The 15,555-nt window shown below is 40.2% G+C and overlaps 1 protein-coding gene across 1 annotated transcript in view; it reads left to right on the top strand.

Annotated features, from left to right (window-relative positions):
• asic1b (acid-sensing (proton-gated) ion channel 1b) overlaps nt 1-15,555 on the top strand; it is a 145,018-nt gene that overhangs the window by 3,651 nt on the left and 125,812 nt on the right. Inside the window, exon 2 of the mRNA XM_017036700.2 lies at nt 7,315-7,510. Within this exon, the coding sequence (XP_016892189.1) occupies nt 7,315-7,510 (196 nt within the window). The remainder of the gene's footprint in view (nt 1-7,314; nt 7,511-15,555) is intronic.

The raw sequence follows: 15,555 nt of genomic DNA, 5'->3' as shown, positions 1-15,555 counted from the left end.
TTGTCCTCGCAACATGGATTTATTTTTCTATGTTTGTGCTTTCTGTTGTATTGAAAGAGCCTTAAAGTCAACATAGTGTAGGTTTCAGCAGCTGGAGGTTATGTGCAGATTCTTGGCATCTATTTCCTGGAAGACGTAAAATGCAAATTACAAAAGGTTAAAAAAAACAAAACAAAATAAGAAGCAGAGTAAAATGGAACTATTAAAATTAGGAGCATTTTCTTCCAAATGGCTGTGGAAGAAGCTGAGTTTTGATGAAGGTAGGCGTCGACATGGTGAGACAATTACCTTCTATCTTCTGAGCTTGTACTGAACAAGTCTTCATCCCTGTGTAATTAGTAGCGTTTGTCAAACCACAAACAGTTTTTGTGTTGATTAACAACCGTTGTTATACAGAGCATCCCACCAATTTCTCTCCAAAGTCTCCAAAGTATTTCAGTGAGCGGTGTTGTTTGTCAGTCATTCATTGGCATTACTTGTGTAAAAAGGTGCAGTTTAATAAGGACTATTGGGGAAAAACACATCAATCAGGGTAACCTAGGGTCTCAGTTGAGGAAAAAAAAAAAGGTTTTCGAGGCTTCTTTAGACACTGCCTCTAAATAAACACTGATTGGAAGGAAAACATTTCAGTGTTCACCCTCTTGATGAAAGACAATGTGATTTCGGAATAAGTTTCCAAATGGAAAGTTTCAACATTGCCTCTCTGAAATACATCTCACTTTCTCCTCCGGGTCTTGTTTTTATTACAGCTTAAGGAAAGAGAGTCAACAGGAATCATTAGAGACACACGAGTTGACAATTGTCTGCTAGTGCGATTTTTTTTTTTTTTCAAGTCGTACCAGAGCTTTTAGTTTCTCCACTCCAGCAATTTCTTTTTTACCGGCAGGAGTAAAAACGCACTTTCTTATTGTGTTGTTGCTGATTAGAGTCACACTCAGCCAGGCAGAAAATCAGGTGTAATTGCTCAATTCTCCCTTTTTGTCAGTTTAAAAACAATTACGCAATCATTAACATTTTTGGAATAGGTGCTGTGTTGGATACAGAGCTGAGCTGAGAAGAGTTGAATCAGCTCGCCCAAAGTCAGAGAGGCGAGTCCTCTGCTTGCACAGTTCTCAGCCTTTAACATGTTTCCTGAGTTTGCAAACGTGCTCCCAATGTCATATAAAGCACAGTGGAAAGCGCTAACGTGATTTATTGCTTTGTTGGCTTTAACCCCCGTGTTCTGTTTCTGCAGGAAGATGGTTTTTCCTGCTGGGTTTGACAGGTGCGAAAAAATGTTTGGGAAGGTAGGGTGGTAAGGGCAGATCATTATGCAGACGGCAAAAACAGTAGGGTTGTCTGGATACTGTTTTTAAATAAATTGATACGACTAGGTCTGTTTTCATTTGTGTATCACAAATGTCACTGATACTTCTTTAGGTTGGGTTTCAATATATATGCAATGGAATGGAAATGTGTGTTATATAAAGTAGGTGTCACAGCTGTGTGGGATATACAGTCAGGTGCAGTGTGTAGATGTGATCTTAACCCAAACCAAGGTGCGGACACCAAGCAAGAAGATGCGTAAAGTCAATTTTACTTTCTTCTTATTAATGGAAAAATCATTTTAATACTGAAGGAAACAAGTCCTTCTGAATTAAACATTATTTTTAAAAGATAATTAGATGGATTTGACAAAGCAAGTTGAACAGAAACTGATCAGAGCCTTTACACCAGTAGTGCTTTAAATAGTAATTTCCGCTGTCTTTAAAAACATTAACTTATTCGGCACTTAAAAAATTAGCACAGTCAGCATTAAGACGCTTCTCCAAATGTTTCGTTAAGTGGCAAGTATCGTAGCAGAATGAATCCTTGCTCCCGCCCTTGTACCTGACGTTGATATACCTCCAAGTGGATGACATCGTTGACCTGCTTAAATAAAGTACGTCAACAAAGTATGGTACAAATATAAGTATTTACATGGGGCGGGGCCCAACACTGGTGACTATGCTGGGTGTCGTCGTTGAATTCTGTTCCTAAGGTGCAGCGTAACTTGCATACTGTCGCAGTACATACTGTATGTTACTCACCTATGCTAACCTATGCTAGTGGTAACAACCGGCGAACGGAAACAAAGCTAGCTTCTATCTTTGCGCCATGTATTCATCCGCTCTGCTCACTAGTTCCTGTGTGAAATTTACTTTAGTGCCATATTTCAGAATGATGAAACAAGACATAAATATACGAGAGATGGCGACATAACCACGAAAAGCAGTAGGTCAAGGATGTTGTGAACTGAGAACCCTGGAATTGTATCAATGTATTCCTAGAAAAAAGGTGGAATTGTTCCGTCATCGTAGTCCAGTGACTGGAGAGACATTGCTGTAGTGACTATAACACATCAACTCTGATTGATGTCTTTTCTCATTGTCTTTATTTGATTATTTCTATTGCTTTAATATAGAATAACAATGCCCTGCTTCGGGTGCCCTGTTGATTAGGTTATCGTTGAACCAAAGACTCCCTCCTGTTAATAACGCTCAAGGATGCTGAACAAACACTCCAGTCCTCATTAGTGTTGGTTTCCAAGTTCAATTGGCGCTAACTGGATAATAAGCCGATATTATATCAAGATGTGATTTTATTGTTTCCTCAAACAGCCTTCGCTATTACTGTTGCACCGTTCTTCAGTAATAAAATGGGATCACGATTTGCCATTCAGAACAAGTACAAAGACGCACACGTACACATCCATAAACATAATCACCTAAATATATTACACACACACGTCTCCAGGCTTTGCATGCACTCACTCGCTCCTCCCATGAGTTTTGCAAAGTGATGCAGATGTTGTTTTTTTTTTTTTTCCCAGTGAGAAAATGAAAGTGGTTGTGGTCCATAATCCAATTTGGACTCCCCTGTCAGTGTGTACAGAGTTTTCTGTGATTGCTTTTGGGAGCAGTGGCAGGGCAATATTAAAAATCCACTCTTATTGTAGTGATTGTATGTGCGTCGGCTGAGGTCTCCCGACTAAAGGATCAGTGCGCGGTGTCTGTACGGAGCTCTCTCTCTCTCTGCAGCTTTGTTCAGCTCCGTAACACACATCCATGGGATAAAGTGAATAGAGTTTAGAATAAAGTGTGTATCATGGAGGCTTCATGATGCAGTTTGGAATTCTGGCCAGATCAGTTTTATTCATATCTGCTCATGAAAGCCAAACACTGCAGCTTCATGTGATGATTTGACTGGGTAGTGCCAGTTCTTTTTTTTTTTTGTGTGTACTCCCCTCCATGGTAAATTTGAAAATCTACAGCAGGGGTCACCAACTTTACTTTAGAGAATTATTTTTGGGCCGGACACTCAAGTAAAAAAAAAAAAAAAAATCACATTTGTCTACCGTTATTATTTGATACTGATTTTGATATCCAGTCATGGGCCGGATTGGATCGATTGGCGGGCCAGTTTTGCTCCGTGGGCCACCTGTTGATCCACAGCAGAAAAATGTCTATAGTCAGGTTTATTTTCACGAGGCTGTTTCAAGCCAAACAAACATTTATGTCTGAATTAGACCAAACACTTTACAGTACTTCAGAATATTCAACGCAAAGGAGCATCTTCAGGTGTCATATCTTAAAAGGACAAATCTTACAGTAAGTCTCGCTCTCGTCTTTGTCCCTGATGTTAAAATTCCTCCAAACGGCTGCCATGGTCGGCCTACGTTATGAAAAGTACCCTGAAAACCAGTGGGGTAACAATGAATACTTGCTGACCACTGCAAACCTGTTTGTGGTGAAAGGCTGTTATGAAGTATTGGGTCTCTGCTGACTCAGCACTTTTTAGTAGTAGTAGTTGAATGATATTGATACTGGTGTTTGAATGGCTTGTATCCTTAGTGTAAACAAAAGATGTAAATATACACTGCCACTACTCACATACACCTAGGACTAAACAAATGTTAAACAAGACAATATCTGTTATCTGTTTTATTTATTTTATTAATTTATAAATTGCACTTTATATATGTTATACCTTTTTAAAATTTAATTTGAAACCCAGAAAATCAATTATATTTTTCTCTACCGACAAACGTTACCATTACAGTTTTCCACCGATATCGGAGGCTGTCATGATAAACACTGCTGTCACTTTTATTTAGTCAGATTTGAAACAAACTTTATCTAGCACACCAATCCCTGGACATTGTCCTGATCCATAATTCAAACATCAAGTCCTTTTTAAAAATCGTTCTCATTTCCTGTTTGGTGACTGCTCAAAGAGTTAGACATGCATGAAGTAAACATGCATTTGTGTGAGGTCACTTGCCCCTCTTTAGTGCTCTAACTGTATTAGTTACCAAAATTGGTCTGTGCGTTTCAGATAGCGTTACATGTAACGGTTTAAATAATTGGTCTGACTACAGCGTTAACACTCGTCTGGCTGTTTTAAGTGGTGTCTGGGTGGTCCGTCAGACGGCTTTTATCCATTTTAAATATCCCTCTTGAGCCATAAATAAATGAAAACAGCGATGCTATGTTGACTCGGAATGTAATGTGAATATATATTTAAAAAAAATACAGGATGTTGTACTACATGTATTTATATTATATTGGAAATACAGCTCTTTCTGTGTACTACCTACATGTCATCACCACGGCACTGCCATTCACAGGCTGAGGTATGTGGAAATCCTCTGTGGAACGATGTGCAACCAGCTGCTGTATCTTGTGACTGATTATACTGATTTTTTTATTATTATTTATATTTAAATTATATTTATAATTGAAATCTAAAGCTCTGTATTGAACAATAAGTTTTGTTTAATGTGGTCAAGAAATGATATCCAAAATATACAGAAGCATATTGCTGCCACAGAAACAATTGGCTCAGTATCACGTAATTACGCGATAACTTTCACGTTATTTTGTGTTTGGTTTCACGCATTTACGTGATAAGTTTTACGGTATTTTGCGATAAGTTTCACATTATTTCGCGATAATAATAACTTTCATGTAATTGGGTGTTAGGTTTCACGCAATTACGTGTTAAGTTTCACGATATATCGCGATAATACCTTTCACGTAATTACGTGATGTATGAAATGATGACTGAAAGTCCTCCTGCGAGGCAAGATTATGGCTAGTTCATGTAATTACGTCAACGTTATCACGAAATGACGTGAAACCTATCAGGAAATAATGTGAAACTGAGCCAATTTTGTTTTCTCTCAGTGTGGCAGCAATATGCCTCCGTACTCTACTGTAAAAATATTCTATCTGCAAAGGAAATAATTAAGAACCTTATATTTTATTCATGGATTAATGTATATTAAGGCACAAATCCTGCTGAGGAGCACAGACACTGCATGACCTTGTGGAATTAACCAAAAAGTACATGAAGATTTACTGCCAATTATGGTTTTAAAAATAGAGCTCACATTCAGAGGAACAATTCTGCCGTCAGCCTCCTGTCTGAGGAGAAGGCTCGGCGTTAGCGCCTCTGTCCATCGTGGTTTTCACTTCTGTGTTTGCTTCCTTGGGCTTCACTAATGTCAATGAATGAATAGCAGAACCTTCTCTATGGGATAGTTGCAGCTCTTTTATATTAAACCGAAATTCATAGATTTCTATCAGAACAGTGCTGTAGGAAACAAACGAGGAAATGGAATAACTGTTACGCCGTTCTGACCCCATTGGACATTTCCTTTTTTCAGTGTCTCGCTCACCGAAACCGTCTGTTCCATGACAAACAGTTCTCATCAGTGTCTGTCAGTGCTGCTTAATTTTAGCAGTCCATAATTTTAGCACTCACCTCGCTGATGACCCATCACTCAGCAGGGGTCATCAGCGGGCTGCCGTTTTTTGTCGTGTGTAGGGCCACACTAGTTAATTGAGGTTAATTCAAATCTGTGAGTGACTGTTAGCAGGTGCTGGAGGCTGATGGTGGTTTTCAGCAGAGGCACGTCACAAATGACACATCGTTGCTTCTGAAATTGTGTGTAAATGTGTGTGTGCGCGCGCATCCAAATGTGCACGTGTCTGTGCATGCGTGTGTGTGGCTGTGTGCAGAGAGGACAGAACAGGTGGCAGTGGAGTGTGTGCGCGCCTCCCCTTCAGCGAACACCTGATTTTGTGTTGTGACAGATGTTAAGTGAAGTGTTTCGCTTTTAGTTAAAGTTGATTTATTTTTATTTATGCCTTCCCGCAACATTAGCATCACACGCCTAACATGAGGAACATTGTTATGCTTACGACGTGAAAACGATCTGCCTCCGCCGTCGATCCTAATTATGTGGGCGATTGATTAACAGTGTTGTTTGGAAGTAAAAGTTCCCATCTTTCAAGTAATGAGCTGCTTCCTCCCACTCAGCACTACCTGCCGTGGCTCGGTCGCCACAGTTCAGCTGCCAAATTCAGGAAGCAGCTTTATTTTCTGGTGAGGTATGGCTGCTGGCAGGTCTGGGACAGTTGCCATGCACAGCGTACAGTTAGCAGATGAATTTGCATTATTTGCTACATTTATAAACATAAGTGCATTAAAAAAAATCCAGGGTCCAAACCAGGGTTTAAACAGTGTTTACCTGTGGCATGCAGATGATAAAACTTGAGAGATTTTAACATTTGAAAAATGCTGGTAACGAGCCTCACCAAGCTCCTGGCAGTGAGTGAGTCTACGACTGACAAGCCGACTGACACAACTGACTAATTGTTGAGGACAACAGCCTCACCCAGACTTTCAAAGCAACTCAGTGTGTTCAACAAGACACTGACTAAAATCCACCAACTTTATGAAGATACATTTCCAGCTATACTTTAGCATGTTTTCACAAACAGAAGCACACATACATGTATACACACAAATATATACAAATGTATTTATGTATATCTACATATATATATGTGTGTATATTCACATATACATACATGTCTGCTGTTATTTCTGTTCCAGAAAGCAACAACAGTTTTTTTTTTGGCCATAGTTAGGTAGATTTTTTTTATTATTAATTACAATTATCCATGTATAATAAAGACTAATTGTGATTAATCAAGAAAGTCTTAAAAGGTCCATCATGTATTCCATAAGGACAGGAAGAAATCACCGTGTGTGAGGTCGAGGCAGGCTCTGCTAATGAACGTGCTTGACCTTTGGGCCATTTTTATTACAACGTGCTTAAGAAAATCCTTGTCAAGGACACACGTTTCTATAATAGTCTTCTACGTCATTGCAACCAGCCCTGTTAAGAAAGGACCAATCAGACCACAGAGATGTCTTCTATGGCCTGGTGAGTCCAAATATTTGTGAGAATTCTTAAACCAAACTTTTGTTCATCCCATCCAGGTATGAGATCCGGGACCCACACCTGGTGGAGGAGCACGTCCTGCAGGTCCTGAAGGAGAAGGCCAACTTTGACAGCTACAAGCCCCGCCCCTTTAACATGCGCGAGTTCTACGACCGCACCGGCCACGACATCAAGGACATGCTGCTTTCCTGCTTTTTCCGTGGCATGGAGTGCAGTGCTGAAGACTTCACAGTGGTGAGTCAGAAATATCAATGCATTTTCACGTGTGTGCTCCACCTGCTGAGTGAAGCATCACCTCCGTGTACCTGTGTCACAACGTCCTTGAGAGAGAAGATCTGAGCGTTACACACCAACATTCCTGCAGGGTCAACTTCCACGCTTGACCTTTGTGTATTCCTTTATTTTTCAAAAGCAAAACACACATTAAAGATGAAAACTTAACCTTACGACAGGGTTGTAACAATGGAATTGGTGATTAAGAAAGAGGTTCCCAAAGTGGGAGGCGCGTCCCTTTTGGGGGTGCACTGCCATTGCAGGGTGGTGCGGATCGAATAAATGAATGAAAGTTACTGCAGCGTATTGTCCAATGCTGTAAATGTTTAACACATAGATTGGTTGAAGGCGCCTTAAAATGAATATCTGATAATTCTATTGTAAAAAAGGCTGTTATTTTTAATTCTGTGTTTTTATGAACCAGGGTGGGGCAGTAGAAACAATTTGCCACTGGAATGGGAAATTAAGAACTACAGGCCACGCTGGGAATTTTCCTTTTTTTTTTTTTTTTTTTTGGAGCTTGTGTTTGTTGTTGTCGTCTTCTTTTATCTTATTCCATGGAGCATTTGCGACCTTTGGTATCTGCTGTAGAGTGAACAGATCCATCAAGTACAGCACGGTAGCATCTGCGAAGCTGCCTGAAGCACCTGGTATTTATCTAAGGCATCGTCTTAGTGTGATACTGTCCATTAAAACATCTAGTCCATGTAAAGCTGCACAGTTCATCTTGGAGAAATTGTTTTTTTTAAAGACTTGCAGATGAGGTGATTTTGTAGATGAAGAAGAAGAGTTCTGTGGCAATGCAAAAATGGACATCTGTGCGTGTCCATAAATGACAGTGCAGCGTTACTCTACATGATGTGGAGCAGCAGATGGGAGACAGACAGTCCCGGTTAGAGACGGCAGCAGTAAAAGACAATGGCGGTGACGGGAATTGTCAACTGAGTGACAGGAAAAGAATTAGGTCTGATGCAGTCACAGCCTCACAGTTAACAGAAGCCCACGCTTTCTCATAGAAAGTCTCATAGTAATACGGTCTGCTGAGCACTGTCCTTGATAGTGGCCTGTTTATGATCTTTAATTACCATCTTAATTATTATTTATTTTTAACAGACACGTTGTCACATCATTGCGAACTCATAATCAGACACCTGCCAGATGAAGGCAATAAAAGCCCGTCCTTAATTTGACAGAGAGACCGAGGTCGTCTGTGTTCCAGTGTGAGCCTAGCTGGTATGTAGAGCTATACTTGTGGGGACAAATTTGCAGGTCCCCACTGAGTGGATTGGTATGTTGAGGTTCGATATTTAATGTGTTTAGTTCCGATTATAATTAGAGTCAGATATAAGGTGAGGCCAAAGGGTCAGGGAATGCATTGTTTCTGCGTGAGGTGCTTGCAAAGCACAAAAACCAGTGTGTGTGTGTGTGTGTGTGTGTGTGTGTGTTCTGGGTCACGGGGGAGCAGTAGCAGCAGGTGTGTAATGATGATGGCATCTCATTTACTACTGCTGCTGTGTACCAGTGAAAAAACATGTAATATTTATTTTTAAGATACGTGCTTACTTTGTCGTCAGCAACAACGGGAAAGTTGTTGTTCAGAACACGGCAGGCAGGGGTCACTGCACAGAGGCAGTGGTCATGGGAACAGCTACGATAATGGTGACTAATTTTGAAGAAAAAATAAAAATATAAATAAAATAAAAATCTAATTATTGGTTCAGTATTATGTGTTCTGCTGATTATTTTCACCTTCATGGAGCAGACTTCTCATCAGAGCTTGTGAGTCATTTGGGTGCAATAATAGTCTGAGGTAATAATAATAAAAAAAGACTAGTGGTTGGTTATGGTTATGGTTCAGTTTTAGAAAGACACTGATGTGGATTTCATTTATTAGGACACTGGAACCAGATTAGATCAGATTAGGCTAGATTCCATTTGATCTGATTTGATTAGGTCAGATTATATTATCATAGATTGGATTAGATTAGATTGAATTAAATCAGATTAGACACAATTTAAATCTATTGTCATTTCATGTCACAGCTACAGAGCAGTGAAATACAGATTGCATCTGTAGAACGAGTGGATATACATTTAAATAATGTAATTCACATTTGAATAGAAATAGTGCTAATATATACAGTAATACACCATTTGAATAAAATAATAAAAACATGTATTAGTGGAACAGTACAAAGGTGTTGCCTTAATGTATATGTATAAAATGGGATAAATATACAGAATGCATATGGAATATACAGGAGGGCTGCAAAGTACAGAAGGGATGGATGGTTGGATGGATGGATGGATGGATGGATGGATAGATGGATGGATGGATGGATGGATGGATAGATGGAGAAAGATGAAATATGTTTGAACTTAGCACAGAGCGCCTCCTGTTGAAGGTTCTCAGGTGGTGTGCTCTAGGCACACTCTACATGTTCAAATGAGTTTTTCAGTTTGATTTGCTGGACTCCTGTCACTTTACTTCTACAACATGATAGACGGCTCTCCCTGATCCAAAATACCGTGCCAATTCCTAAATGTAGGAGTAAAATTTGTGTGGAGACTTGTGTGTAAATCTGCCCCCGGGGTTGAAGCCTACACCCCATCCTTCAGTGGCCCTTTGGGACCGAATACCTCATGACTGGAGCACTTTCATTTCTCTATCCCATAAACTCATGTAGTACAAGGGCAGGTTGCGACTCAGCCCACATGGTTCGGCTCCTCTGCTGTGCTGATGTGTTCACATTTACAGTGGGTTGTTAAGCTAAAGGCAGATGGTGCTTTGCAGGACTTTACTGTATTAATACAGTAGTGGACCTGGATGGAACAGCTCAGCAGAGAGCACTAATGGGGCAGAAAGAATTTTTACTGTGATAGGAACAGACAAAAAAAAAAAGGAAGGATGAAGAAAACTCCCACCAACCTCTGGCTGTAAACCCCAGAGCATGAAGGCAGTAAAAGTGTGATTAACGTTGTCTGCAGCTTCTGCTTGTTTACTCCTGGCAGTGGCACCGCGCTTCACCGGCTGCACGCTGGCTCTGGAAGATATCAAGAAACAAATGGTCTCAGCTGCGCGTGACATTCAAGTTCTCACCTACTGTGTTCTATCAGACCTCGGTTAATGACGGAGAGTTAGGATCTAAGCAGAGAAATAAGGACTCGCTTGAAAGAACGGTAGTGTTCGCGCTAAACTGGAAATTGTGATAGGAGACAGTCAAAAAGTTCCAGGACGGGATGTTGTCGTCTCAAGGCACGTCTCTAAAGCCGTGTTTTGGGCATCAGCTCTTTTTCGATGTACTGTTCTATTTTCTTGTCACGTGACTCAGAATCAATGTAGACTCTGTGTTGTACAGTAACAGAGCAATGTTATGTTCTCAGAAATGTGTTATATTTGACCCTTTGGGGGGGTCTGAGTTCTGAATGGGGGGAAAGGGGGGCTCAGATCCTATGACTGTATGTACTTTGATTTCCAGACACTTACTATGTTAAATTAGTTCACTCTCTCTCCCTTCCTCCCCTGCAGTTCCGCTCACTGACTCTCTGCCTCTGAATATAATTATATATAAATACAACCAATTAAGGTGACCTGCAGCTACTGATAATGCCCTGCCTATGGCTGTGTTTGCAGTACGTCGCTGCTTTCTTTCCGTTTCACAACACCCACGTCTGACTTCAGTCACCGGGGAACCCCCCCCCCCCTCTCCCCCCGATGTTAACGTAGGACACTGATGCAGAGACAAACGACAAATCACGGAGGAAAAAAAAAACAGAGAAAAAGAAGACAGTGAAACAAAACCAAACAACTTGGCCCCGGAGTCCTCGACATGGGACTGAACATAATGGTCAAGTGTTGCATAAAGACACACAGCGGCTGCCACAGCTGTAGCAACGGTGGCAGTGCTACCAGGATACACACACACACATACACACAGGTTGCCGTTCAATTACCGTCTCACACAGTGCGGCCTATCTCCATTTTCCAGCTGCACCGTAGTTTGTTGGAGCACAATGATGTATGGCAACTCAACAGGTTGCTATTATCCAGCCGTACAGTTTTGCACAAAATCCTCCGCACTCAACACAAAAGGCCGAAACCACAGAAAAACACAGGATGTGGTTGAAACATTTTTTTTCTTCATTTCCCTAATGTTTCCTCAGCAAATTATAAAATGGTTTCCTGATATTTGTTGTTGAGGAAAATCAGAGGTTTGAGCAGGGAAGAGTGGCTATCATATAAATGTTACTGTCACGCTGAGGTAGTTAAGACTCCAGCAGCATTCGTCATAAAAAAATAACTATTACAATATATATATGTATATCTATATACATATATGTAAATAGATATACATATATGTATGTATATATATATTATCATTGTCATTTTCCTTGAAAAACTGTAGTTGTAGAACGGTGCATCCCTCACCTGCTCTGATTCAGTGATTTCCTTCATATTTTATGGCTTTCAACTATGGCTGGATCAACGGAGGTCATTTTGAAGGAGTTGTCAGTCTTTTAAAGTTGCATTAACAAGTATATGTACATTATATATGTCTCTCGGCCAACACAGTTTTAATGTCTTACCTAGAAAGTTTAACAAAGTCAAATGAACTGTTTTACTATCCGTATATCCTGTGCCAGCAGAAACTATTAAAGTCACTACCATTTTGTTGATTTCTTAAGGGCGAGTCAAAGCAGGGGTTGTCACAAATGGATTTGATGATGCTGAGGTCAGGGGTCTGCAAAAGTCAATGTGTGTTGTTTTGTATGTATATATTTATGTGTGTATATATAAACCCATACATGTATACAAATATATGTACACCGCGCAATGGGAAAAATTTGCAGCAGAGGCGAGATAGTTATTATAGTATATATTTACCCTTAACGATCCTCCTCCACACTGTTATCAACCCTCCCTAGACTGTATTAGCCTTTCCCACATAATTATATCCACAGTAGAGTTGTAGAACGGCGACACAGAGCGAAGTGAACATAAGAGTGGTCGACAGACGAGGAGAGATGCTGAGAGATGCTACGATGGATGAGCCAATCAGCGTGAGAAACAAAAGAGCATAATCAATTAGCCAATAGTACACAGAGTACGCATTGTATTAGCCAATAGTACGCTGTGTACGATCTAGTCTATGTAAACAAAGCTACCAGCAATCGTTCGCAAATTGGCTTATCTCAATTTCAAAAGCCAAAACCCTAATTATTTTATTGTCTTTTAGTTTATTTTTTGCTATACTTTGCGAGTTCGGATTAAACAAAATCTGCAATGTACTTAAGGGAGCGAATTATTATTCATGAATATTATAATCAGGTTAGTTGTTATTGAGATAATTCAGCGTTCCTGTATAGGACTAAAGACTCTTTTTATGTAAACTGCAGTAACAGAATAACAAATAACGGTAGGTAGGTATTGTAGTCATTATTATACATGTCGATGGTGGCTTCTAGAAAACATGGAGAGTTGTCTTTAGTCGGTCTGCAGTCCCTTACAGTCACTTTGACAGTGGTGTCAGTCAGCCTGTCAGCCTGTCAGCCTGTCAGCCGTGGACGTATTCACTGCCCTGCACTCGGTCAGGCCAGTCTGACGCAAGCTGGGCTGAAGTTAAAGCCTATTACAAACACATGCTGGGACAGCAGATGGCAGTGTGTGTGTGTGTGTGTGTGTGAATATTCATGTGTCTGGACTGGAGTAACAATAGGTGGAGGGAAAATAGAAGTGTTGAATATAGAGTGAACATTGAAGTTTTAATAATTTCAAACATGTATTTACACTGTTAACATAATCATTCTGACACAGCTATCGAAAATATTGAAAGGTGATCTTTTATTTTTAGTGTGCTGAAGCTGCAGCACTACCTCGCTAGATAGTTTAGACCAGTGATTTTTTTAAACGTTGCGACCCTGGGTGGATAGATGGATGGATGGATGGATGGATGTATAGGTGGATGGATGTATAGATGGATGGATGGATGGATGGATGGACGGACAGATAGATAGATGGATAAATTCTTCATGAATATCAATTAAGGTCAAATAAAATGCAGCCTATAAAAATTTGTCAGCTGGCCCATCTTGATTGACAGCTACCACCACATGACTGGAGATAAAAAAATATCTCTGAGGTCGCCAGAAATTTGGGATTTCAAAACATTTGGAAAACCGCTGATCCAGACACTTTAAACAAAGTCCACAAATGTAATCATTTAAACCTGCAGTCACCCTTCAGTGTCCTCCAACTGATTGTTCCGTTTCCCCAGTCCACTCTTTGACAAGCTCTCCTGTGTATCGCAGACCCTGACGTAATCGCTGATCGTTCTATCGAGCTATTGTCTCAGTTTCAGCTGTCCATTGACCCTCGGTGGACAGCGTCGGTGTTACAGATAAGTGTTGCTAATGAGATGTGATCAATAAGCAAAGCTTTTAAGAGACACCTGCTCGTAGATCACTTTTCACAAACACGGCTTGAAATCAATACCGAAGTGAATTCCGTCCACGGCACATTCCTCACATCACGTGTTTAAATTACAGGTTGTTTTTTTTTTGCTACAGATCAGTAGGTGTCAAATGCGACTAACGCGCCTGTCCTCCAGAGATGATACAGTTGGCTGATTCACACCTTGTCCGGCAGCAACCCGATCTGGATGACAGCTGCCAATTAGTGGAAGCATGAATTAATTCTTTGTTCATTGACTTCCAGATTTTCACACCTTTGTGGTGACGATGTGTCCTGAGCGTCACGTCCGACATGAGCGTCTCTTGCATTTGTGCCTGATGTGAGACAAATATTTAGCACATTCAGAGATGACAAACAGTAACTCTGAGAGAGAATATAACACTGTTATTTTAGATCATTTTAATATCGGAATTAAGTCATTTAGGAACGTTGAAAACCAAACACTTCATCATCTGTTTGTGATTCGCCTCACCTTCATTCCAACCTTCTTTTTTCATTGCTATTTAGGTCCAATCCATCAGTTTTCATTGCTATTTAGGTCCAATCCATCGTCTGAAGACGATTATTCTGCTCCCCCTCCCCCCTGGTCGGACAGTTCCAAGTGCTTCTCCCCTTGAGGATAAATCAATCAATGTGCTATTACTGTAGGCCTCATCCTGGATCAATTAGGTTGTTGCTGAGTAATGGATGCATCTTAAATGCAAAAACCAAAAAAAAATCTTGACTTCTCGTGGCGTGATTGAAGGCTTGTTTTTCCTGGATGTTCCTCTTGAACCCCGTCGTCTGGCAGATTTAATTAGAAATTAAAATGTGGGTTTCTTTAGCAATCCAATAGCAGATTAATTATGTTAAACTCATTTAACATTCAACGTCATAGTGCGAATTTTATTTTCTTACTATTCAGAGGATATTTTGTTTGATTTGTCTGTTGGATACATACATAAAAGGGAAAAACTACAGCAACTGTCTATCAGTATGTTTCATTTCCCACAGTGCATTGCAGTACTGGCAACTTTCAGAACACTTATGTCAAATCTGAGGTCTGCAGGCCGGATCCAGCCCACTATGTCACTGAATACGTTCCACCATAACATAGCAGCTTGTGATATTCCTGGAAAGTTTAAAAGTTTAATCGTGTAGAGTATTGAGGAAAAAGTTGGTGCGGTGTGTTCAATTTCAGTATTTCTCATTTAATCATTGTCAGTTTTATAAATTACAATCATGTTTGACCTGCTCCTTAGACCATTGTTTCCCAAAGACTGTGTCGCGACCCTCAGGTTGTTTTTTTTAGTCGTCTCGCATCCCATTGACTTGGGTTGCGAAGGGTTAGTGACTTTTAAAATATGGGTCCCCAGAAAAAAAAGTTAGGGAAACACTACCTTAGACTGTTTCAAATATTTGACCTCTTGTGTCATTAGGTTCCACAGCCCAGCTTTACACGAACCACAAATGTTTTTATTGAAAAATCGAATTTCAGTAATGCCAAAGAAATCCTCCATTGTGTAGCATTGGAAAAAAACGTGAATATTGTCAA

The sequence above is a fragment of the Cynoglossus semilaevis genome, chromosome 11 (genome assembly GCF_000523025.1).
Source record: "Cynoglossus semilaevis isolate Cse_v1.0 chromosome 11, Cse_v1.0, whole genome shotgun sequence".
NCBI classification, from domain to species: domain Eukaryota; kingdom Metazoa; phylum Chordata; class Actinopteri; order Pleuronectiformes; family Cynoglossidae; genus Cynoglossus; species Cynoglossus semilaevis.
Note: the sequence above shows the minus strand (reverse complement) of the source record. Positions and strands in the feature narration are given on the sequence as shown.